General features: G+C 40.6%; 1 protein-coding gene across 2 annotated transcripts in view; it reads right to left on the reverse strand.

Annotated features, from left to right (window-relative positions):
- The window catches only part of TGFB2 (transforming growth factor beta 2), an 82,232-nt gene that overhangs the window by 12,322 nt on the left and 43,269 nt on the right, over positions 1–26,641 (reverse strand). The window contains exons 2-3 of one of the 2 annotated variants that reach the window (XM_090048801.1): positions 14,545–14,708; positions 4,524–4,562 (exon numbers count right to left, since the gene is read on the reverse strand). In XM_090048801.1, the coding sequence (XP_089904927.1) occupies positions 4,524–4,562; positions 14,545–14,708 (203 nt within the window). The remainder of the gene's footprint in view (positions 1–4,523; positions 4,563–14,544; positions 14,709–26,641) is intronic. The other variant, XM_090048810.1, reaches the window with a different exon arrangement.

Consider the following 26,641-nt stretch of genomic DNA (forward strand, 5'->3'; position numbering starts at 1 on the left):
TGAGAAAATCCCACAGACACACAAATATAATGTAGAATTCCCTTTTATCTTTACGAGGTCAAGGCAAGTGTTTCTGAGAAAGCAACAGAGCTGTTGTACTGCATGGATGAGTCTCAGACAGAAAGAGAGAGGGCCTAGCATTCCATTTCACTTCCTTCTCTCTGAGAAATCACACCTTCCAAAAGCACCCACATACCACACATTTCACATCAGGGTGGGTCTTCCATATTGCTCATCACATGAGCCTAAGGTACGTAACATGGGCAAGAAGTGATCTGCTCATGCACATAGATGTAATATGGTGGGTCTGAGATAGATTCAGCAGGGCTGTGGAAGCACAGAAGGGACTGGACTCAACTGTATTAATCTCATAAAAGCATGCCTTCCTGCCCTTTTTCTTCCCATCCTTTCCCCATGACATTCTGTTGGCTAGAGGAATGCTGAGAAAGGCATGGGTCAGAGACTGTCAGCATGTACCAGGCATGAGAAACAGTGTGTGCTTCATTCAGTTGGCGTATGCAGCAGTGCATGGAATGCTCTACAAACGGAAAGTATTAAAAGCATGTCCTTGCGTGGAAACAGTCGAACAGGACTGATTTGGTGCACATTATAAGGGTATGAGTTATACGACCATGATTACAATATCTGAATAGGAAATATAGCTCCATGTTGGATTTACAACATACAGAGGAAAAGGAGAAAGCGATGCTGCTTCAGACTAGGTTATAAAGTCACAAACAAGGCAGTATCTAGCTAACCCTCTGTAGTCACTATTTTAGGTTAAACCCTTGGACTCAAGTGATACTCAAGGAGAGTCTGCTAAGCACTACATTAAACATAACCGGTGAACCTGATGGTGTTCCTCACTTCCCTCAAGGCTGAGATTAGGATGACTAATCCTATTTTTGTTCGCAAGATGAGGGGTGTAGCCCAAGGGTATAGTCAAATGCTAGACTGAGCAGTTGTAGTCTATTTAATTGTTCCTATAGTTTCATCTGGTTAAAGCATTCTTCACTTCTGTTCTTACATTACAATATGGTACAGTACGTTGCTGGGCACTGTGAAGCAGCCAGTGTCACTTCATCCCTGTAGTAAAGGAAGCTATATCTCTTGTGAGATAGCGCTTTGCAACAGGGGTATGCGAAACAGCCTTTATTCAATTTGGATTCAGCCCAAATTGGGGGCAGTGATTAGATTAATTGATTTGGATCACTGTCCCCGATTTGATTCGGCCGAATCCGAATCTGAAGATTCGATGCCAATTTGGAGAATCAGTGATTTGGCCACAGACACAGCTTTAAATGTTTTTTCTACATACCTCAAGGTAGAAGGCACAGCTCATGAACTCTGAATGCTGGGGTGGATGAAGCATCCCACAGGAGAATAGGGCCACCCTCCATGTGCTTGGAGGCGAACTCGGAAGTGGAACAGAAGTACTTCCAGTCCGCTTCTGGGTCCACCGCTGAATGCGTGCCCCCTCTCCCCCTGCATTTGACCTTGGATGCCCCCCCAGACCCAGGCGGCACCAGTCGCTGGGTCGGGGGTGCATGCGCTTGGTGGCAAACCTAGAAGTGGACCAGAAGTGCTTCTGGTCCATTTCCAGGTCTGCCATTGAGCACACTGGGGAGCCTCCTACACTCCTGTGGGATGCACCTCAGCATCTCAGCATTCATGAGCCACCTGGTACCTTGAGGTACGTAGAAAAAGCTGTATCTATATCCAAATCGCCGAATCTTTCCAAATCAATTTGGAAGGTTCCAATTCTACTTAAAGAGATTAAAGGGTCTCCTGATTTGATTAGGAGATTCAGCCACCGAACTGGGCCGAATCGAATCAGGGACCGAAGCATCACATAGCCCTACTTTGCAATATGTACAGATGACAGTTGTACATGTAGACTGTATTACTATGTATATGTGTAATAAGATAACAATGGGAAACAGAAGTCAAAAGAGTCATCTGGAGCCGAACCCATGTTTGTTTTTGTGCATTATCACCTCCATGTAAAAGTGACAGATTCCAGTCATGTGCATAATCAGAATTTATTTCAAGCCAATCCATTCCAATTCACGCAGATGTCTACCAAGTAATCCACATCTACTAGTGCACCTCCAATCACCTGCACATACAGGTAGTTGAAGATGCATAAAAAGTGCACGCGTGCACTCACGCACATATGGTAATGTCCTACTTAATCCAATCATAAGGAAAAGCTCTGAAACTCTAATCCAGGATGTATGTAGGGAAGATGTTCAAATAAAAAAAATGCATAAAACTAGGCTTTGAAGGGACCTAAGAAGGTCACCAATCACCCCTGCTCAAGTACACAGGAGCCCTCTTTGGTTCAGTTGAGGGGAATCAGACAGCAATGTGATCTTTTAAAAAGGCAGTGAAAACTAAGAGCTAATATTTTCTGAGGGGTATCTTGAATTTCTCTAGGAGTACCTTGAGTATTAAAAGATTGAGAACCACTGACAGAAATGGTCTCTTGCCCCACTGTACATGATTTATATGATGTATGCTCATACACTGTCAGCACTCCGTGAAAGAAACACAGATGCTTTGTACTTAACTTGCAGTGAAGGGCTCATGAAGTAGCACACACAGAAACAATGGATAGTGTTGTTTGGATCAGTAGCGAACATAACACACATTTGCTCTTTGGTGGTGGGGGACAAATCTTAGACTGGGTTCTGCCATTTTTAAACCAATCTGTGTGTGCCAAATTTCTGTTCTGTTACAGGTATAGACTCATTTTGTGTGCTGAACTTCTGTCGTTATGGGCATCGACTGGCTTCTGCTCATTTATACCGGTAAAAGTGTAATGTCTATACCTGGCCAGACAGAGGTCCTTATCTGCCTGCAACTGTCAAGCATGCTTCATGAACCTTATTCTCACAATGATGAGGACTCATAGTAGACCCAGTGAATCCCCTGGGATTACTCATATGAATTACTCATGGATGCATACTCACAAATACCAGTAAAGAGTTCTACTCTTTGCACCTTTGCAGGTTATAAGAGCATAATTTCCTGCCTTCACATATTATACCCAAAGCATTTAAAAACAAATGGAAGTTGCACAGTTTACCTACTACAGTCCACAGCTATCATACCTTAGACCAAAATCTTCTGATGGTACCAACAACCCTAATTTTCCCTAGTATTCTTATCCATTTTCCCTCTCACCTAATCCTGTACTAATCCTAAAAAAAGGCTTCAAGCAACATTTCAATGAACCCTGAAATTTTAAAAAACTGTGGGTTCTCTGCTCAACAAGTGTGGGTTTATATTTTAATTTCCCCATCCATCATGAAGTGACTAGGCCCTTCTAAGAACCTAGACCTAGGACCCAATCAGTCGTGAAGAACAGACAGGTTATTAAATGGAGTAATGGGTTAAAATTTGATCATAAATAAAAATCAAAAGAAACTAGATATTTATGGTACAGACCACATTCTCAATTGATGTTGCAGCCGGTTATGCTTTATTTTCATAAAAGTCATAGTTCATTATAACAGTAAGGAAAACAAGTCAATTGTTTGCAAGCGTCATTAAGCTCTTGGGGAAAAACGTGTGTGTGTGTGTGTGTGTGTGTGTGTGTGTGTGTGTGTGTGTGTGTGTGTGTGTGTGTGTGTGTGTGTGTGTGTGTGTGTGTGTGTGTGTGTGTGTGTGTGTGTGTGTGTGTGTGTGTGTGTGTGTGTGTGTGTGTGTGTGTGTGTGTGTGTGTGTACACACATCTCTAGTTCCAAGAGAACACTGCATTTTTCAGTAAATAACAAAAAAGAAACAGATCAGATACTGGTACAAAAATTAAGGGGTGAGGACTGTTCGATTCTGTGTTTTCCAAAACATTGTACATTTAACTTACTGTGTAGTTAGTGGCAATAAACAATACTGGAAATTTTCTGATAGTAGCAGAAATATGACACTTTGTTCAAGATGGGCCAGATCCTAAGCTAATGCAAGTCAGGGTGGCTATTTTGCTTCACTGGAATGATGCTAAAGATCTAATTTTTCATTTTTTCATTAATAAAAACACAGAAATGCCATGCTTAGCCTTTTCAAATGGGCTATTTACCTTCTCATACAACTAACAGGGATGTATGAATGTGTAAATTCTAAGACAATAACCTTCCAAGACAGTACTTTTCTGTTCCTGCCCCTCATCACACATGTGAAAGGTGAAAATCCTACAGAATGATGCAAGCCCTCTTCAGATGACAGCAATTCAAACATTAACTTTGTCAGAGCAAACACAGTTAAGCTGCATACTAGACCCTTATCCTGCAAACACCTGCTCATTCGAGTAACTGTGCAAATATAGGCCATCTTATTAAGTTCAGTTGGACTGTATGAGCATGTAATATTATCTAAATGCACACATTTGTTCCGGACTGAGGACTCAGTGTAATCCAGGTTTGGTGGCTTGGCCAATAGCTATTGGTTTTCTTGCAGCTCCCACATTAAGAAATTACAAGACAAAAAAAAAAAAAAAAATGACAAACAAACATTCTAGGAACCTTGTAATTTACTGGTAGGTAGTTCTGACCGATGATCTCCTTAGAAAACAAACAAACAAAATTATTTGCAATTCAGCAATGACCACACGCAAACGCAGGCCCATATTTCACTGATGTACATGCATTAGAGCCAAGAAAACCCTAGGCACACATCAAAGACCAAATTTCAGCAATAATGAGGGCATTTTATAACAGGGGCTGAAAATTACAGTCATTAAGTATTAGGAAACATTTTTTGGCAAGTTACCCTTTCTTAAAAAAAAAAAAAGAAAGAAAGAAAGAGTTGAATGATTTTCAAAACACAGTAAAAGTGAAATGTACACTTCATTGCCATCACATTCAAAGTAGTAACCATAATCAATTAATGTGGGGTTTACAACAGTATTTATAGTGTTATCTTGCAAATGCTTGCCAATAATCTGTCTCTTGCCTCAGTCACGCTGGGCTCCCTGATCTTCTCCCTTCAGATACCCTTGGCTCCATAGTAAGTCTCTTCCTTCCATCCTATCCTCTGTCACTTGAGACCTCCTTAATTCTTTTGTATTACAGCCTCTCAGCAAACTCACTAATCCTTCCTTCACTTGCCAATTATTATCTACATCTCTACTAAGACTTCCTTGGAGGGCTTCTATCAATAATGAAAGTAACCTTTCCTTCTGCTTTTTAACTTCTGAACTGAAAAATCCAATGGCATATTATGTGCTGGTGTGGATCAAGGGAAGAGCATTAGAGTAGAAAGTGTGTGTGTTTTGTTTCAAATCAGTTCTGAATTCTATTGGGGAAAGCCGAATACTCAAGTTCCAAATTTTGACAGAGCAGAACTCAATCATTCAAGTCTGTGTGGCTTTATCACCATGCAAATATCCTCCCTCCCAAACCTATTGGTCTGGGGCTTCGGATACTCCCCAAATCCTAGGTGCAAGCCCCAAGCCTGGAAGCTCACAGGGGTCAGTGCACCTAGCGTGCAAGGACAGGCCTCACCCTATAACTACACTTGATCAGCTGAGAGGATCATGGCATCTCCCTTACCAGGGAAGAGCATTAAGAGTAGATATAAAATCACTATAACACAATGTCATGGCTGAAAATGGTTATTAAGGACAATTTCTTTTATAGTTCACCTGATGACAGTAGGTGAATTGACAAGATGTCATTACATGCTGTACAATATAACAGACACTATCATGTTTGGGTATATACAGTTTTAGGTTTCAATGAACTGTGTTGTTCTGTCTATGGAAGAAGATGTGTTCCTTGCCAAATCACAGAAGTTCACTAATTTCAGATAAGCCTCTCCAACTTCACGCAGCCCTTTCCAGGGATTAAGGTAGAAAAACAGATCTCCAGGTTAGCCCCCAACTTCTCCTCCTTCCACTGCTAAGTTCAGGAACTCAGATCAGATTCTTTTAATTTTAACAACCAAAAGAATCTGTATATTTGTTGAAAACCACCACAATCTTCCTTTCTCTTCAAAAGGCTTTGGATCAGGCTTTAGCTGAGGGCAGAATCTGATTCTCAGAAACTAATATATGAGGCTCAGAGTTCTTGCCAAAATACAAAGGTACACAGCCCTTGCCAAAATATATTAAAATACATAGCTCTATGATCCATTTGCTTAAAACTTGCCAGGCACGTTCTTCATGTAAACTTGCAAATAAAGGAACATACTGCACACAGAGCCCAGCCCACTTATATCAGGATGGGAGGTAGCTGCAATAGGCACAATTAATGCCTAGCTCCAGACTGCTACTATAGATATGGGGAAGAGGGAGGGCTAATGCGGATCAAACCTCTTCTTGTTGGAAGTGGTCATAATGGTAAGTCACTAACCATGTAACAGCACTGAATCATCATGTGGTGATAGGATAAGGCATGGGAAAAAGAGAAGGACTCCTGGTCCCCCAAAGAGGACCCTAGTCAATCATGTGAAGGTTTGTACAGGGGTGAGTGCATTGTAAACTGGGGAGAAATGCTGGGGGCTACTTGGATTCTGTTCTATACATGCATGATTCATACTTAACTTGGTGGGGAGAGTCTATGTTGTATAAACAACAGACAAGGATGTACAGGGGGTGGGGAGAAGGGAAGAAAGCCCCTTCTGTGGGATTTTAATATATATTGTATCATAAGAAAAATCTTGTGCAAAATGAAGCAAACAAAGAAACCATGTAAATTTACCTAGTATTTAACTATAACTGGCCAGCAGCAAGCTATGTTTTATTAAAATATTAACAAATGGGAGCCAAAGTCAATAAAACTAGAGCTGGTTTTCTACTCTCCTACCCTGTTTCTCAAAATCCTGGTGGGCCCTGTGTTCATCTCCCATCTAAGATCAGGTCTTTTCATTCCCTTTGTACTCAGCTGCCCCCTGATATCTGTATCTCACATTTACATGCCTTTTAGTGCACAGATTCATAGATGTTAGGGTCACAAGGGACCTCAGCAGGTTGAGTCTAACCCCCTGCCTTCGGCAGGAAGGAGTGCTGGGGTCAGAGGACCTCAAGCTAGGTGCATGTCACACCCAAAGCAAGAATCATACCCCTAGACCAACAAGCCATGTAGTGCCTTGCACCAAACTTTCTATCCAGTTTAAAATGTTTTGACTTATTGCATCCCCCAAGATGCTACCTTCCTCTCCAAAAATCTCTCTCAACTTGCCATGCACCAGCTTCCTTGCTCTGCACTGTCTTCAAATTCTCCTGCCTGGGAAGGATTCACTACACCAGTCAGACAGTGAGGAAGTGAGAGGAAAAGGATCTGTGCTCCCCACATCAGCAAAAAACTGGGAGCACTCTCTCTTTTCCCTTAGCAAGGGGCAAGTGTGCCCTCCTGCACACCTCCATTTATTTCTGCCCATACCTGGGACTGCTTGGAAATTAACAGCTTCATAGAAGCATAAACTTGTGTAGATAACAGGCTACTTCATCACATGCTTTCATTTGGTGTCCTGAATGGAGTAGTGTGGCAAAAGAAGTCATGTGTGAATCAAACAAAGCAAAAGACATCAGCTCCTTTTACCAAAGACCTTCAACATAGTCATTATTACCTAAAAGGCTCCATAACATGGCAGTCATTTTCCTAGTTCAGGACTTATTCAACAATCTTTCAACTTCAGACTGCTCTTTAATCAACCAAAGGACCATACTCCCTTCTCCACAGTACTCTCAGCCCCTGCCAGTTTGGAAACAAAGCCAAGCCAATAGTATGCAGGATCCCTAGATCCCGGAATTCATCCAAATACCATACAATATCTCTTGGTGCTTTTTGCATTCAAATGTATACATATCATTGACTACAGTAAAACTCAAATTAATGCTTCTATGCTCAGTAGTGTTTAGTTGTGAATACAGGCAGTCCTCGACTTGCAATGTTTTGAGTTACAATGTTTCGCACTTATGTTTGTAACTCGACACCTTGTTTCAACTTTATGACATCAGTCTCAACTTTACAATGATGCAACACCACGCCAGAGAACAAGTTCGCTGCATCATTCATCTCCCTGGAGAACATCTATCCAAACTTCCTTGGACACTTTCTTTAAGAAAGCAGACGAGACTCCAGAAAAGCCTGCAGCCAAGACTCCTGAGAAGACTCCAGCCAAAAACCCCTCAAATCAGGTACCGTTCAAAAAGTCCAGCAAAGTCACCTTGAAGAAGTTCTTCCAAATAAATATGATTGCTATTTACAATATAAATACATTAATGTAGCAATATTGCTCATCTATAATTGATCGAGAACAAAATTCTGGGGGTTTTTTGGGTGAAAACAGGGTATCAGGCCTTGGTTCAGGAACCAATCCCCCATTTATAACATTGTTTCTTATGAGAAAATTGGTACCAAGTTACAACATTTCAACTTAAGATCCAGTTTTCAAGAACCAGTTGTGTCGTAAGTCCAAGGACTGTCTGTATATTTTTGTGTGTGTCAATTTATTAATTTGGCATCATGTGTTTTTTAAGATTTTGTCCTCAACCCCTTCTGTGTTACAGCCAAGAGCTGTCTGTACTTCATTAGTAGATGACATAAGTTCCCAATGATCCATGTATACGGAATACAGAGACAATTTTTTTTCTTTTTCTTTTTTTAAGTATTTGCTAGAAGTACTCTTTATAGGAACTTGTGTGTACTAAACTTTGCAGAACAATTGTTACTTGAAAGAAAACGGCATTCTGGTACTAATAGAAAGTATTAGAGAGAAATACACTTCAAATACTTTTATACCAGCTTCTTACAGACGTACCAATTCTCTCTTTTTGTAATATTAATATTTGAAGATAGACTTCTGCAGTTTGCAGTTTCAGATTCTTCAGTATATTTGGCACAGTGTAGCCTAGATTTCATATCACCAGAGTATGACTCTGAAAACTGTTATATACATTGTGAGAACTATCAAAATAAGCTATTTTTTAATCTTACAAGACTAAGCACATATGAAATCAACACAGTGACATGCAGAGCCTCCAGTGATGCTTATATTTCAGACAGATTGCCCTGGTCTCAGACTCTCAAGTCCCGTTCTTCTGACCAGTACATACCATGGCCGAAAAAACAATCCTCAGAAAGCCTGTTTCATCAGTACTGTCACTCAAAAAAAGGAGAGGCCCAGATCTGCTCTCCATTATTCTGTGATGAAACAGAAGTAGCTCTATCCAAATCAGTTGAATTATTTCATATTGACACCAGCACAAATCAACCCAAGCTTTCAGTATCTTAACCTAGTCCCTTAACAGAAAAACAAGACAAAATCCTGTCTGAATGCTATGTGAGGTATTTGAAAGATGGACCGTGGTTTAAGTTTAAATCCCACTCATAACTGGGTAATATATTCCATGGCCTTCTGTACCTCAAAGGGATGAAGAAGGCCCTTAAAAAAAACCCCAAACCTTTGGGTGACTTTATTTGAAATGTGCACTCTTCTGTTTAGCTCTTACAGCCTGATCCAATGCCACAGAAGCCTTGGATTGGGCCCTCAGACACCAAGGGCCAAAACTCTGCTCCCAGTTTTTTCAAATTTTTCCCTGTAATCTGATATCCCACTTGGCCCCTAACCTGGTGCAGTGAGTTTTCCTCAGCTCAACTCTTTCTTCCTCTAATGTTTCATGTGGTGCATTCCTCAGTTCCACCAGCCTATCAGGTACCCATATATGTAGTGGCCTCAGATAACAACCGCAATAAAAACCAGCATTTAAGCTGCATTTTTCATGATGCTTTATGATGTGTTACCAAAACATGGCACTGTTTCCATAGGAAGTTATTTAAACATGTTATTGTTTGACAGTCTGTACCTAATAAAGCTACCTTAAAAACAATACCACAGCAACCTCTCTGTACAACTGGAATGGATAGGATTTTGCCTTGCTGTGCTTTTCACTTGTCCTGTTCTGCTAAGGTGCCTTTTTAATTTTGGAATGCTTATTTATAAAAGTCAGGCCTTTTCTGAAGGGTGCAAGGTATTTATTCATGAATACAGAAGCACCTTAATAAAAGAAAGATGTGCTGAAGCCTTCAAAGCAGACAAGAGCACTGATGAACAAAGACATTCATATAACATTTGAGCTTTATCTGATCAAATTCCAATAAAGCCTGCATTTGGCATAAATCTTTAAAAACATAGCAAGAGCCACTGGAAGATGCTAAAACTTGTTTATTCAAACTTCTTCCTTCTCCCTCCCCGCAAGTGCTTTATCCTCTCTATATTATCTGAAGCCTTGGTGTACATGAGAATGTGCATTGCATGAGTGTTCATAGATGAGAGGGCAGGGAAGGAGCAGGGTAGGGAGCATTCTCTTTGTTTGTGGCCAGGCTGGTTCATTTTTTTTCCTAGCTGCCTACCTTGCAGAGCACTGATGTTCAGTAAATACCATTAACAAAATGGCATTTTCTGTAAGAACAAACATTATGGAGTTTAAGTCTCTGTGGGTCTATCTATGACAGAAAGGGAAGACAGTAGGATTCCCAGAATGGAAGAATGCCTGGTTCCTGCTCCTGACAGCCTTCCATGGGTAACGCTCAAATGCTGTAGTTAGCATCTATGAAATGCTTCCTACTGTCCTACTAGGCAAATATTGGGCTCTACTGGGGCTGTGTGGGCATCTACTAGCTGATCCCTAGAACCCCAGTAGGAGGCTGGTAAATATTATCGCATCCCTTTGACTGATGGGAGCACAAACCTGATTCTGACCTCAGTTAAACTACTCAGTCATTGAACTTCAGTAGACTTGCTCTAAATCCAGTAGAAAGATACCAGGTCACCTGTTTAGAATCCCCCAGAAAGCTTATGATAGAGCAAAGGCCATGTTACCTTTAGTGGCCCTATAATTTCCTAAGGAAGAAGGAAAACTGGCTCTCATCCTAACAATCCTTAATCTAATTCAGGATTAGGCCTAGGCACTGTAAACTGGTAACAAGGGCCTAACTCTTGGAGTCATATTATTACATAAGAAATAAATTTTAACACTGTTTTGAACGTAATGTGTTTGCAAAGAAAACCTGGAAGACTGGTTCCTGATTTAAATAGCAAACTGGCATCTCTATGAGTCTGGAGAAAGACAGAAACTAAGTGCTTTATTCACCTTGATAGGGTGTTAACTCCAGGGCCTGTTCCCTTGAGTTCCTGCTAACATCATCCCAAGAGGATGTTGTGTTATAGGAGAACAATGCAGCAGACCTGGGTGACTTGTTCAAATGGCTACACCTTAGCTACTGGGGTAAATACAAATAGGCAGAGTTGCAACCAAGGCAGCCTATCTGGGTTTGAGAAGAGAGAAACCCTGAAAGAAGGGAGACACCTTATCCTGCTCTGAGGTTGAAAAGAGGGCTACACAACATTCATTAACACTCTCTGGGAAAGAAAAAAGAACACTAACAGTGCTACTGCAAACAGGGGATAGAGCCATGGGGAATTCATCTTCTAGTGTGATTCGGGGCCATCTTAATCTAAAACTGGAGTCAACACCATTTCTGGGCTTTAACAAAAAACAGTGCATGCCTCTTCTTCTGCAGAAGAAATAAGTAGGCCTTGTCTACAACACAACGTTTGCAGAAGCCCTCTCGATCAAGGAATGGGAAAGACAGGAAGTCACAAACAAAGTTTCTTATGACAAACCCCATTCATCAACCTGCTGGCTTTGAACCACCATGGCAAGAGTGATCCCTGCTAAACAGGTTCAAGACAGGCCAAGGCTCCTGCACAGCCAACCTTCACCACTGGGGTCTCACTGTTAACCGATTGTGCACTTGTGGAGAGATACAAACAATGCTTCACATCACTGAGGAGTGTCCCCTCCACAAACTAAGAGGTGGATTAATAACTTTGAACTCAGTTAATAAGGAGGCTATTGCTTGTCTTCACAGATTTGCATTTGCTAAATAAATAAATACTCTACAAGAGAGTGTAAGGGAACAAACTTGCTGCCTTCTACCTTTCCATTTTGAAGGAGTAGTTCTGAAAGACCAGGGGCCCATGTACAGGGAAAACCATAATTAGAATACAAAGCTGTTAACTGTGACAGTGACAGGTGTTAATTTCCTAGTCTCCTTGTCCATTTAGTCTTTATATTTTTGGCTGCAATTCTTCCTCCAGATGGAAAAACACTAAACTTTCAGATACCAGGATTCAGTCTTGCCATGCATGCTCTATTTATTTCTGGTTTCATATTAGAAAGTATGCCAAGTACCTCTGTCTCCTCTGGATCAATTACAACTCAGATAATTTTCTCTCTGATCCTATTATAAGACCCACTGAAAGGCAAAGTTAACAGACCTCTTAGTATTTAATGGTAGCTATCTCCTCCTTGAAGAAGCATTAGGGAAATTCCCCATCCCCTTGAACTGGCATCCTGCCTTTCTCTCTGGTTACCTCCACAGAGGAAGCAAGGGGGCTGGAGAAGCAACTCATTCCCTGAAACTGATGGAAGTGGGACTAATTTTAAAAATGAACAGAATCTCATAAATGTAATGAAACCCCATACATCCACCCCTGAAATCAGTGGGAGCAGGAGGCCAACAATAAAATAAAATAGTGCTTATGTTGGATATAAAGCCACATTGTTCCTTCTAGGCATGCTAGCACAGGTAAGCCCAGCATTCATCTCTCACAGAAAGGTAGGAAGTTAAGCTTGCATGGGGAGGAAATAAGATATGTGCAGGCCAACCCTACCAGCAGCCCTGCTGCTTTTGGGTGAAGCTTGCTGCCCATACATGAGATGCTGTCCTAGAAACAGTGACAGCTGCTAGCTGAAGACTGTTCTTCAAATAGTAACTTTCTTTTTTTGTTGCATTCTCCCCTCCTTCCTCTATTAAACCAAGGGATTTGAATACATGCCTGGCCACTATTTTACCTCCCCCATGCTGCTGCTTTCTTCACTGCTGGAAGCTTCTAGCTATAATGTCAGTCACTTCACAGATCCATGGTTCTACTCAAGTTCTTCCGTTCCTTTTGTTTCCATAAGCCCTACCTCTAACTGCCTCAGGTTCTCCCTGCCTCTGCCCCAACTTTCACTTCTGGTCAAAAAAAAAAAAAATCATGAGTGTGGAGGATCCTCAGATCTTTCCCCTTTGAGGAAGCCTCCAGATTCCCCCTATTTTACTACGTTCTCTCTGTTGGATGTGCAAGGTTTATGGTGGTGAAAAGCAGACATTTGAGATGTTGGTGCTCATACAGGGAGAGCCACTATTACAGATATCTTATAGGCCAGAGTCATTAACACATCTATGTGAATAACTGTGGCAAACTTTTGTTGATAAATGCATACATAAATCAGTAGAAAGAACATTAAGAGACATCAGAGGGAAAACTGACCATAAATATATAACAGAACTCCAGAAGCTTGTAAGTGAATTGGAAAAAAATCACTTCCACACCAGCTGGCCACACAAAGACAACTACGTGCACTGCAGGGAAACGTTGCAAAGTTCTCTCACACAGAAGACCTAACATTATATTAGGTTCAAATCCAGTGCTTGATCAATAAGAAGGAACCCAATTTTCACATCTAAAAAGGACCAGCTAGCTTTGGTCTATAGCTTCTTTGTGAAGAAATGATTTGATCTATTGCTGATGTGAAACCTCCCCTCTGTTGCTCTCCATGTTCCTCAGAAAAAATATAACCCTTCACAACACCAGTATATAAAGGCCAGAGTATCTGCCTTCTCCCAGGTATCTATAACTTACTAGGGCATACGTCTGCTCAAGGCTATGCTCTACTATAACGAGCTACAGCTGGCCATAATTACCAGGCAGGTACTCAGAGAAGCAAAGACACTTTCTACCCAGCTCTACGTTTTGAACCCTGTGTGTGCTTAGTTGGCCAAATGGGGAAATTCAATAGGTTTAGCCTTAGGATCCTTTTCAGGTGCCTGATTACCTACATGCAGAAGCACAAAATGATGATTGTTTTTTGGAGGAACACTAAACTGTCTTTCATCCTGTTAACTGTTCACTAGGCCTGAGAACAACAATCTGTCATATGCAAATCAAAAATGGTCAAATTTTGGAAGCTCTCTCTAACACTGCAAACCCAACTTTATGATGTCTGAGGCTTCATTTTCAGAGGTACTCAACACATTACACATCTGACCGATTTCAACTGATGTTGCTTTTATGCTGGGCATCCAAAATTAATAGCTACTTGTGAAAATGTGAATCTCCAATGCTTTTTGCCTGAGTTTGTTCACTTTCTTAAGTGTGTTTAATAATAATACTTGTTTACTTTGGAGAGTTGTTGCAGGAATCAATAGATTAGTATTTATGAAGCACTTTGAGGTCTTAAAATGAAAGGTGATACAAAAGTGTAAAGCTGTAGTATAATTGCTATGATGAAACTTGAAATTCGTTTTACAAATCGATAAGAATCTTATTATATGAAGCCTGATTTTCTCTTCACTTCCATGTGTGTAAATCAGGAGTATTTCCACCACAGTAAATGGAATCACATCAACATATGTCAGAGGAGAATCGGGCACATGGTATGTTATCATAAAGATTTGGTGCAAAAATCCAGAGTAAAAGCCAGAGCTTTACCTGATACAGTTCTATTCGTTGCTCAGATACCCGTGCCTTTGAATTCTGCAAACGGAAGACTCTAAACTCTGCCTTCACCAAGTTGGAAGCATTTTTCTCCATCGCTGAGACATCAAATCTTACAATTCTGTAGTAAAGGCTGTAATAGCTTGGTGGGATGGCATCTGCAAGAAGTTAGTGTAATCTTTTAAAATGATAAAATACATTGTTCTCTCAAATACCACAATGCAAGACAGTCTCAAAAACTAGTAAGGGAAATGTCTGTAGCATGATTCAGTTTCCAATGGCCAATTTAACATCATTAACAATTTAACCAGAAAAATAAACACATGTGTTTGATTATAGAAATAGCAGATTAATAGAGATTAACAAACCATTTCCAACTCTATTCTGGGCATGCTTTTAACCTTGTTGTTTAAAAGTAATGGTGGAAAATTCTGGATGCTCATAAACTGGAAGAAACTCATGACAATTGGATATTTGGAAAATGCCTTCATACTTTCATACACTTAATCATATTTGCCAAGAAAATAGACTTTAAATATAAGCAATTTGTCCTGTATACTACTCCTACCCTTCCCAAGTACAGAGTAAAATATTCAGCTCTGTAAAACATGTTTTCTCTTTAAAATGTCATGAAACTGAAAAAAGAATAAGAGAGGAAAAAGCAATAGACAAGTACATACAAAACTAGAATTGCATATACTATGATCAGTAACAAGAAATAACCAGTAACACATATTCATTTGAACCCTTGTTTTACACTAGTGAAGGGCAGGCACAGACATGGTAGCTATTTTAAGATTCAGATACGCTGAACTTGAAATTTTCAATAATAGTGTTAAAAGAAAAAAAAGATTTTGAAAGGGCCCCTGTTCCTACTGTAAATTTTGACTGAGTTTAACACACAAAGTACTTGCACATAATTCCAAATATGTATCCTCAAGGGTTTTGTGATCATCTTAGACTGTTCTACCTCATTTTGGCCACAAGCATAAATAGCAGACCATGTGTAGTGCCTCTGAACACACTCTGTATGTGTGACATTCTCCACACCCTCATGTCTGGCAAGAGGTTCCTCAAGTTGCAGAGTGGGCAAACAAGCCAAATTCTGAGATGAATCAAAGTGAATCTGAGGGCCCTATCCAATTCTTATTAATGCTAATGGAAAGTCTTTTTTTCTATATTTTTGAAACTGAAAACTCTACAGAAGAGGAACAAAGAAGAAACACACATCATCACAGGAAAAAAGACTCAAAAATGGACAAAGTGGACCCTGTAGATTTCATCATACTGACAGAGAACACCAGGCAACATTTTAAAAATGCAACATTCTCTCTCGCCCTTATCCAAGTTAGTACTTGTTATGCAATGGAAGCAGAGAGCACCCAGTATATTAGGACTGGGCCCCTAGAAAAAAAAATAGCCCAAGTCCGTATCCCACAGTTTCTTAAAAGACCTAGGGCAGCCTCTTGCACAATAAACAGCCTTTTCCAGCCGTATACAGATATATGGGACATTAATCCACTCTGCTATTGACTGAATAAAGACCTTCCTTCTGTAAACTTTTAATCACAATCTGGCTATTGCTGTGGAAACTCCAGTACCCATGGTTTTATTTTAAAGCCAGGAATAATGGAAGATAACTGAGACAAATAATTAACAATGAAAATCTATAGACAAAAACTATGTTGCATATAACAATGTTTTTAGGGTGCTTGTTTACAGCTGGCAGAACTTTAGAAAAGTCCTGTGGCTCTAACCATATGTAAGAAGTCAGCATTTTGAATTTTACATTTAACATCTCTGTAGCTGTTCTTTGCATCCATTTTATGCATTTATTCTGGGTTCAAATACAATAAAGAACAACTGTAAGTAATAGTAATGACCCATCAAAGAAAAGAACAGAAGCAGCAAAAACAAGAAATAACATATTTCTTCTATTCTTATAACTTTCACAACCCATTTCCTTTGGAAAAATGACCCGAAGTCTCATTAAAAAAGTGGTGAAAGTAGATGCTCTCTTTTAAGTAATCCTTGATAAACTTTCAGATAACAAAGAAACAATCTAGGCACTCTAGAACTCTGGATTCACTATACATGAAAGGTAACAATTTCTTGAAATATTTACTAGCACCTATGGGTATGGGTAGATGAAACGGGGGCCCTAAATTGAAGCAGTGGGTTTTTAAAAATACCGCTTCAATTTCAGGCCAATTAAACCCCTGTGTCCAGGACACGCCCGACTTACTTGCCTCTCCAGCACTGGGGAGGGGAAGGTGAGCTGCTGGTAGGCAGAGCGGTCCCTGGGCCATGGGGGCAGGGGGGCTGGTGCTTCCCTCCACGGCAGCGGCACCCCCCTCCTTACCCCCCCCAGGCAGCACCCACCCACAGGCATGCACTAGGCCCTTGCACAGCTCAGGCAGGCAGGCTCCCGGGAGGAAAAAAAAAGATCATGCTTACCGCTTTGCTTTTTTCCCCCCCCCCCCCTTCTCTTGGGCAGAGCCTGCCTTCCCCGGCTGCTGCCAGGCTGCCTGCAGGGCTTCCTGCAGAGCCCCTGAGCTGCATGGAGCCCCATACTTTGCTCAGTGGCTGGTAGGGCAGCAAACTAAAACTCTTCAGAGGAGTTTAAGTTTGCTGCACCCCAAGTTATTTAAGGTGCATTACGCTGCCGAATTTGCTAGTGGCTGTAATTAATGCACAATATGCCGCTGAGGCATGCAAACAGCGACACTATTAAAGCAGTGCAAAAGCATTTAGCCTGCTTTAAAGTATCATGTACATATGCCTGTTGTTCTGTCTACATATGGCCTGATTCAACATGGCAGAATACTTTCTTTCCAATCGTCTTTACTGATCCCATTAATAAAAAAAGACTACTCCAAGTTAGCAGATGTAATGTGCTATAGAACAAATCCTGAATGATCCTTAAGATGGGTGATATCCTTGCCATTCTGCTGGCACAATTTTTGCTATAATCTTAAAAACAGAATTCAAATGGGAAATTGGTCTCTAAAGCTTAGACAACGGGACAATTCTTATCTTACGAAAGTACTAAAGTAAGAACAATCTCTCCAAGTACCAGGAAATTGCCTTCTGCTAAGTTTCCCTAAACATATTGAACAACTTAGTCTTGATACATTTAAAAGTAAAAGGAAGCTGCCTGTGTCAAGGATTATATCCCCATTTGAGTAGAAACAGCCATTTCTTTTTCTGCTATGGAACACCCCAGCACTATTACTTGTTACTCAGCCAAACCTCATCCTATCAGGAAAAGAGAATCCTCAGTGTATCCCTTAGATTTCACATCATCAGGGGAACAGAATTTGCCCTAGCAATACATAATGGCATTACTGATGCATTCAGGATGAAATGCAAGATATCCTCCCTTGTCATTTATTTGATGCATCAGCCTACAATTAGAGAATCCCAAAACTATTACTTGTTCCTTAGCCAAACCTTATCCTGCTAGGAGAAGAGAATGCTCAATTTCACATCATTAGAGGAATATAATTTAGGATAATACTATGTAAATGTACGACTGGTGTGTCCAGGATGAGATGGAAGTTGTCTTCCCCTATCATTTATTTGAAGTACCAGCCTATAATTTTGTTCCCTGTGGAGAAGCCAAACTATGAGAGGACTATTCTTTTGGCTGCATACACACATCCTGTTCATGCACTTTATCTGACATATGTAAGATCCTGGTTCATCCCCCTGTGTCAGAATTAAAATTACATTCTAAACAATTTCCACCTTGTGCTTCTTCCATTTTTAACCAAATACAATCTGTTTGTTCACACTTTTTATCCCTTTTCTGTTTCTTATTACAGCTACAGTCTATCACTAATCTATGTGTGTATCTGAAAAATCTCACAGGGCTTCCTGGATTCACTTCTTCTCTATGTGTGTATACCTGTGCACACGCATTTTTTTCTCTTTACGGACAGATTGTATTTCACCTATCAAGCTTGTAAATGGACTTCAGCACCTGCTTGAGACCACAGTAAGCTGGGGCGTCTTCACCACTTTTTTGTGACTCCATCTTATGCCTAAGATGTTGGCATGCTCCAAAAATAGATGCACAACTCAAATAGGGTAGAATGGAATCACACTAAGGTGCCTACATCCACTTAAATGCCCATATGGAATGGAATCTGGTCCTATTTCTATTTCTCTCTACATTTTTTTACATAGATTTCACCTCTTTAAAAAAAAATGTAAGCACAGTTTTAGTATCTTACAACTTCTTAGATAACGTACCTGATTTACTCCTTCCCCACCATTTACTCTACTCCACTCCACCATCAGGAGTTCTACAGTCAGTCAATTTCAAAAGTGTAAAGTCATGGACAGCAGAACAAAATCAGCTCTTTACTGCCAGAGGCCCCCATCCTATAACTGACACCACATGGAACAGACAGAAGAATCAGGACCTAAATACAAACGCATCAGTCTTTAGGCTTTATAACTACAAAAAGTATCTCATGGACTTTAAAAGGAGTTGGGGCTGGGCCCCAAATGAATCTAAGATTCTGTAATTCTGGCCCCCCACCTTAGCCTATGATTTGCATCTGTCTAGACTCACTTGGGTTCCCTGGGATACCCCTCTCATTTTGGCCCAATGGATTCATTGTATGGATAGAATAAATCTGGATCGTTTGTTCTGTAAGCAATATTGTTGCTAAAATTTATGGGCCAAGTATTCTGTGAAAGAGAAGAATAAATGGGTGAATTCAACTAATTCAATATTGAAGGCAGGGTAGAGATGCACCTCACATACTAGCTAAATCAAAGAGATGTATAAGCTTTTGAGCCCATGCTCACTTACTTCATCAGATGCTATCCTGGTATTACAGCAAGAGCGGGATGATATTTTTTTCTTATCAGTGGTAAATTCACTGAAAAAATGTGGTTTTGGTTGTCTTGAAATTATTCCTGAATTTGACGCAAATCTGCAGGATAGTTTCAGAGGCAGGTAAAACTGGGGGGCTTGATTCACAAAAGCAAGGCAAAGGAGGTGAGAGCAGTGCCTTGCTTTTGCCCAGTAGCTCAATCATTAGGGCACACACCCAGCTTGTAGGAGATTACTCTCATTTAATGACTCCTTTTAACGAAGAGAATTGAAACCAGGTACTCCACTCCCCAGGAAATAGCACTCACTACTGAACTAGTATTTGGGGTGTTCTCAATCTCTCCTGTCAACCCGGTAGCATTTCATATAAATGATTACTCATTGGAGTAAATTCTGGAACTGAAGGGTCTCACTCACTTCCCAGGTAAGTGTTCTATGCTATAAATTCACTTTTCTCCACTGGCTCAGGAACTTTTTTAGTAGTTCATGTGAGGTGGAACAGCTCCAACAGGAGAGACCAAAAGAACATCTCAAAAATACCCTCCAGCCTGATGGCTGACACAACTAAATTTCAGTCCTAGCTCCAATGAATAGTTAGTTAATTATAGGAAGTAGAAGATGTAGATTACACTCTCCCCATAATACCCATTAGTCTGATGATTAGAGATCTCCTGAGGAAGAGGTATGCTCAAGTCCTCCCAAACTGAGGAGGGAACCGAGTCTGAATGTTGCACCTTCTGGGTGAGTGACCTTACCCAAGGGTATTGGAAAAGAAAAGAAGACCTCTCCTGGATGTGTTTTGTTAATCTAGCCCCTGATTTTTATTTGCTTTTCATACAACTGGCAAGAATGATGCAAACCCCAAAAGTGTTTCATTTAGGCTGACAGGAATGCTCTTTTTGATATATACATGTTTTGGTTTTTCATTTTGGTGAGAAAAAACACAACATTTAAAAATTTTATTTTTTCCCTCCCCAATTACTCTGTTCAGCTGCCGGACCAAGCATTCAATTATTCACACAGTCCTAGTTAGGAAACATAAACAACTTTTCTTTTCTCGTTGGTAGAAGCCAGACAGGCTGAATTCACACATACACCCACACTGGAAAGGCTGAGAGCTTCAATCTAATCCTTCCATGAAGGGCTTGTAATAAATACTCCAAAGATTTATTTTTATTCCCTTTTGTGTTTATTAAACTTTGGAGGGTTTCCTTTTTTCTTTTTTTTTCTGGTGCTTTGCCCATACTGTATTACAATAGCTACCAAACATGGAGTCCCCCCTTTTTTTCCTGTTCTTTTTCTTCCCTTTAGCAGATTTACATGAATGGCCATGTAGTAGACTTTGAAGTAGTATATGCAAATATTTATAAGAGTAGCATGAATGTTATTAAATGCAGTTGTTATGCTTTCTATGCTCTGGTGAGTTTCCCTAACCTGACGATTAGAACCATTTAGGCTGTTTAGATTTCAGCTTAATGATAGCAAAAACCTATAGAGAGAAAAAGAGAGAGAGATTAATATGCAGCAGTCACCTTGTGTAACAGGGCAGTGTTTCTTCCCACCTCCAGTTTATATTTTATTCCGTCTACATATGGGTTCCTGTCCATGGCATCTCCTCTTTAATAACAATGAAACATGACAACCAAAGCAGTATGTATTAAGAGGTGGAGAGGACGGCAACTCATAACACACATTTTCAGCACGCTTCTATCCTATCAGGCACATTCAGGTTACAAGTCCTCCCCCTATTCCATTAGAAATCTCTCCAAGAAACAAGAAACTTGCCTAACATCTGGATTAAAAAACCTCATGGCTAATTACTCTACTCACCCATGATGACCCTGACATGCCTGGAGAATCCTGCTGGAAGCACATTTTCCAGAATGCGGTTGGAATACACACACACATATATACACATGGGCCAAACTGGCCTGTGCAAACTCTGGCTACAGTCAGGTACTGTGAGTGGCCTAAATGGATGGTTCAAGTATATATCATCACTTTATGGTTGTTTGCTTCTTTTCTAGAGAAACCTGCTCCTGCTCTGATACTAGATGTTGAAGGCATCCACCTGTTGAAGGGGCCTTGAACTGAACTTGTTTTTCTGGCAGTGGTTTCACAAAGGCTGAATTATACCAGCACCCCAGATGCTGCACTCATTCCATGTCTAAGACTGGGTCTTCTTTAACATCCTGGTTTTTACCTGGCTCCCTCAGCAATCAGTCTGGTTCTGCAATCCTCTGATAACAATACTATCAACAAGGATTGTAGTTGATGAAGCCTAGGGGGAAATCCTTGAAAGTAGGGAGAAATCAGTTTAATGCTGTGGGCTCATGGTTATGGAATACCTTTCCCTGCAGATAAATGTGTGTCTTGTGCCTGTTTGCAGCTACTGTTATCAAGGAGGAGCTTGAACAAAATGGCTGGGCACCCAGATGCCTTCCATAGAATAATCTTTTGTTATGAACCTAATGATATAAGCTGAATAGATGGCCCATCCTTGACACTCTGAAGTCTTGCACATGGCATATATATACATAGAAATGCACGGATTAAATCTAAGCAGAAAGACAGGCAAAGAGATAGGAAGAGAAGGATTCCCTTAACATAAAGGCAACAAGGCAGAGAACAGGCTTGGGACCGGATTACTGAGACAGTGGAATAAATAGGGCCTGATGAAAATGGAAATCAAATCCAGCTAGAACTGTTGGCACAGTAGAATGGAGAAGGCCCAGTATGCCACCATTAAGAAGATGGTTTGTAAAGTCCTGGGAAATATTGCTATGGAACGCCCCCCCCCGCCTCCCCTCAACAACTTGTCCTAGATAAATCTTCTACTCTAATTACCTAAAACCCTGGCTTGCTTTCATCAGTTATACTAACACAAACCAATCATGAGTTTTGCTAACATGAACCAATCCTGAAGTGTTTTTTTTCCTTATATAATTAACTTATTGTTGTATGACTAAGATAATGAACTTTCTTTTACATGAAGAGCCTATATGCCTAATGTGCACCCAGCTGGGAATTTGCATATGTAATTTTCTTAATATTTTTATGAACTGATTTCTAGAACTCAGTGTAGGTCACATATCCTGTGATAGCTGCTGGCTAATAAAAAGTCTTAGCTCCAGTGGCTCATAGATCTATGCTGCTAGCCATACTATCTCTGGGAAGCTCAAGGTATCCACACCTTTTAAGCAAAAGTTTTAAGTAGCCAGATGTATAGTTACCTGATTTTGTTCTGAATGTTCTACTGTTGCACTGATAGTAAATTTTAACAATGTATAAACCAGTCTATGACAAAATAAGAAAAGAAAAAGATAAGTTTTCTTCCGTGGTCAAAACCCCACCCGTGCTGCAGAGCAGGGAACACCTGCATGTTTGGCATGTGTGGCATCACAGACAGATCTTCAGTGCTACATATGGTGTGTCTGTGCTCATTTGGATGCACCTGGTGTGTGCATCTACATGTGAAATTAAGGCGGAGCAATAAACTCCAGCGTAGTTCGCACCTTCTGGGAGTAGCGTATACACATGTGCCTGGAACCACAGCACTTTGAGCCAAGGTGGAGTAACCCCAGGCTGGTAGGGGGTACCAGGGGTCAGCTCTGGGCTCCAGGTGGCAGCATCAGGCCGGAGAAGGGCTGGCTGGGGCACAAGGGTGCTAAAATGTGGGGCTAGGTGGCAGGCAGCCCCTGCACTTTAACACCCTCATGCCCCAGAGCCAGTCCCTGTCACCACCTACACGAAGTGCAGTGCACTTAATGACCCCACCGTTAATTAATCTACTGCACCCTAATACCAGTGCATGTGTAGATGGTGATGCTTTACTGTAGAAATTTTTAGTCAACCCTGCAGTAAAGCACGTGTGAAGATGCATCCAATTAGACAAAGATTTAATTTACTGAGGGCATGAAAAGGCATATCTCATAATCTTTACATAAAAGGTTAGCCAAGAATTTCCTAATCACCAGCTACTAATGTTGATGCTTTGGCTCAGAGAAGTCTTTAGGTGCTTGTTCAAGCTCTGAGACCAGGAGAACTGTATCCTGAGTCATTTGGCTTCCAGTTAGCCTTCCAGTTATCAGAGTTACCAATTCATTTGCAAGCTATTCCCAATATTCTGGGGCTTCCACAGACTTTTGACACTGGGAACTATAGCTCTGTTTTGAATTCTTGCTTTCCACTTTCAATCAAAACATTCTGAACTTGTCTACAGGTTCAGCAGAAGACAGGCAACTAATGCAGCAGTAAAACAATTTAAGATTAGTTTATATTTGCAGAGACAGAAAACCACACAAATAATGACAACAACAACGTAATCTCATTCAGGAGTTGTCGTTTCCTGGCATTTATCTTGGCATATTAGCACAAGATATCATTTATCCATCAAACCTAGAGCTGTTCTGTGAAGTTAAGGATTCAATGCAATTCTTTTAAGAAGTTAACTGAGGATCAGTTTTTCAGTGGTTGTCATTTGACAGAGTGAATTCAATAAAGGTGTCTCAGTTTAAAGGAGATAAAGGTCTGGCCATGGGAATGTCACTTATCAGTGCCTCCCTTGAGTTTTCACTAAAGCTCAAGAGTGTTGCCGATTTTTTCTTGTAAACCTGTTCCAGGGGAATTCAAGATGAGTATCTGTCTTTGCCAGATAGGTCATCCTGAGGAGACAATGAGGCTAGCATGCACCCTGACACTCAGGAACTGTTTTCCTCAAGCACAGTGGACTTGGATACTGGCATTATCCCACACAGTTTTAAACCCTCTTATGGAAGTTTAATGTAATCCTATTTATGGGTTCTAACAGTACCAATTTGAACAAGCTATTTTAGAACCGTACTGAAAAAATAATGTGTTCTGCTTGAGTTTGGCCAAATCATGTTATAGCCTAACCTAAACTGTTTTTAGATGCTGCAACTGGAATTATCTTTAAATGGTGCTTCTTAACTTGGTTTGAAGCCCAGGGTAGAAAGACCTTAAATTTTGCTATGTGACAACAAACTATGTGATTAAGTTGAACCTGATAATCAAGCCCAACATTTCATTTTTCTTTTATTGTGTATATTTGTTCTGTCTCCTTTTCACTGCCATTCTTGTGATGCTACTAGTTCTTGCAGTCTCAGCTTGAAACATAATTCACTCTGGAAAACAACCAAGGCTGTGCACCCACTCTGTCTATACAGGACTCTCACATGCTGTGAAGGCCCAAGTCTGAGATAAAATAGTGCAACTCTACAGCTGATGCTTCTGTTATACAGGTCAGTGAGGTACTGCCCAGGCAAAGACCACCTCCGGAAGAATCCCACAACAATATTAACTGCAACCCCCAAGAAAAAGAGTTATATAACTTCATACAGTCAAAATGGCTCTTTCTTCTCTCCTCAGTTCCAACTTCCAGCTGATGAAAGACTGCTGTACCAAGAAGACAGGGCTGAAAGAATATCCATTTTCTGCAATAACAGTTAGCAGCCCCATGTCGCACTGATTTCCCAAAACATCTCGGCCTTAAATCCCAGGAGGAGATGGTGCAAAAGGAACTTCACTCCTCCAAATGCACAGAAGGATAGCAAAAGTAAATACCAAAGACTAAAGCTACAGGGATCAGGCACATATTTCTAGTTTATCTGAACAGATGCCCTGTGTCTGGTGATGGCCAACCACTGCAGACACAGCCAACATTATAATCCCTTTATCAAGAGATGCAAGCACTTGTCTGATATTCTGTAGTTAACAGCAAGTTAATACAAGCTTAGAACCCATGCCAGCATGCAGAGACTCAGGTCAATTTGCAAACTCTGTAATTAATGCTAACATGGTGTTGACAGAGAGGATCAACACTTGCTGGCACTTAAGCCAAGACTATAAAGACCAGACTTTAGTGTTCAGCAATCACCAAACAAGATAGGTTTGTAAAAAAGCTCAACTCCAAGAAAGAGAATGGAACAAGAGTTAGAGCTTCCAAAGATCTCAGGAACCAACAGTTACTACTGTGGTATTTTGGACCTGATTTTCAAAACAGCTCATTATGGTCTGTGTTCTTTTGAAAATCAGGCACATGTTTTAATGCTGAAATGGAATCAGAGCTCTTTTGAAAGTCTGGCCCCAATTGTAGGGTCAGATTTTCAGTAGGCCTTAGCAACCACATCTCCATTACTCCATGGCTCATTTCATGTCAAATGCCTAAAGCAAAACCTTGTTCCCAGGCCTTACAGATTGGATAATGGTATTAAAAATGCAGCAAGCAGACAAACTCCAAGAACACGCTAATTGTAAAAATGCATTGGACAGATCAGAAAGCTATCTAGGGGACTACCAAGAAATACAATAAATGAAAAGACAAAAAGTGTTAAGAAAAACCATGCATATACCCTCTCTTCCTTATCCTTCACCCGATACTGCTTCTTAGCCAAGCCTTGTCGCAACAAAAACATTAGTTAATATATCAGTGGGATGCTGAACAGCATGGTTGGGTTCCCATCTCTTCCTCTTTCTGGCCACTGAATGAACCATTTTAGGGGTAGGAGGGTGGGAAAGCTAAGCTCTGTCAAAGGAAAAATGAGCAAGAACAAAATAGTTTCGAGAAAGGAAACAGATATTGCTCATGCTTGTTTCCTTCCAGTCCACCAGTACCCACTGCCAATATCCACTGCTGAAGAATTTTACAAAAATACAGTAGAAAGCAATATTGAAAGGATCTGGGTAGCTGGAGGGCAAGGTGATATCAGAAGACCACATTTTATGAAAGATGGCCATCTTTAATGCTAATATCCATGAACAGCTACTTCTACAACAGCTATAATTGCTTTTCAGAGGCTGATCAACTCTGAGACAATTGCCTGTACTAAGTATGCCCCTAAGACATGTTTTCTGAACTGTAAAACTTAAGTCTTTGACATTAAGTAAAAGCCAAGAGGCTGATAATTTCAGAAAGAAACAAATTCCCAGAACAAGCAAGAACACCATTTTTTAAGTGAGAGGAACTGTGGGCATTTCAGCACTTTCACCCATTTAATTGTAGCCTAAAAAATTACCATAGGGTCACCCCTTTGCAAAACTGAATGAATAATGAGAGTCTGGTTGCCATTCAAGGAAGACAGCGAGACTAAGAACTCAAGATGCATTCTCACCAGTATGACATCCTCCCACGAACAAAAAAGAAACGGTTTCAAAAAGAGTTACGGTATAAGAGAGAGTCATTCTGAAAAGGAAATGTTCAATGAGTGTAGTGATAGAGTTGGG

Source organism: Crocodylus siamensis, chromosome 1 (genome assembly GCF_052110815.1).
Source record: "Crocodylus siamensis isolate JL-2025a chromosome 1, ASM5211081v1, whole genome shotgun sequence".
NCBI classification, from domain to species: Eukaryota; Metazoa; Chordata; order Crocodylia; family Crocodylidae; genus Crocodylus; species Crocodylus siamensis.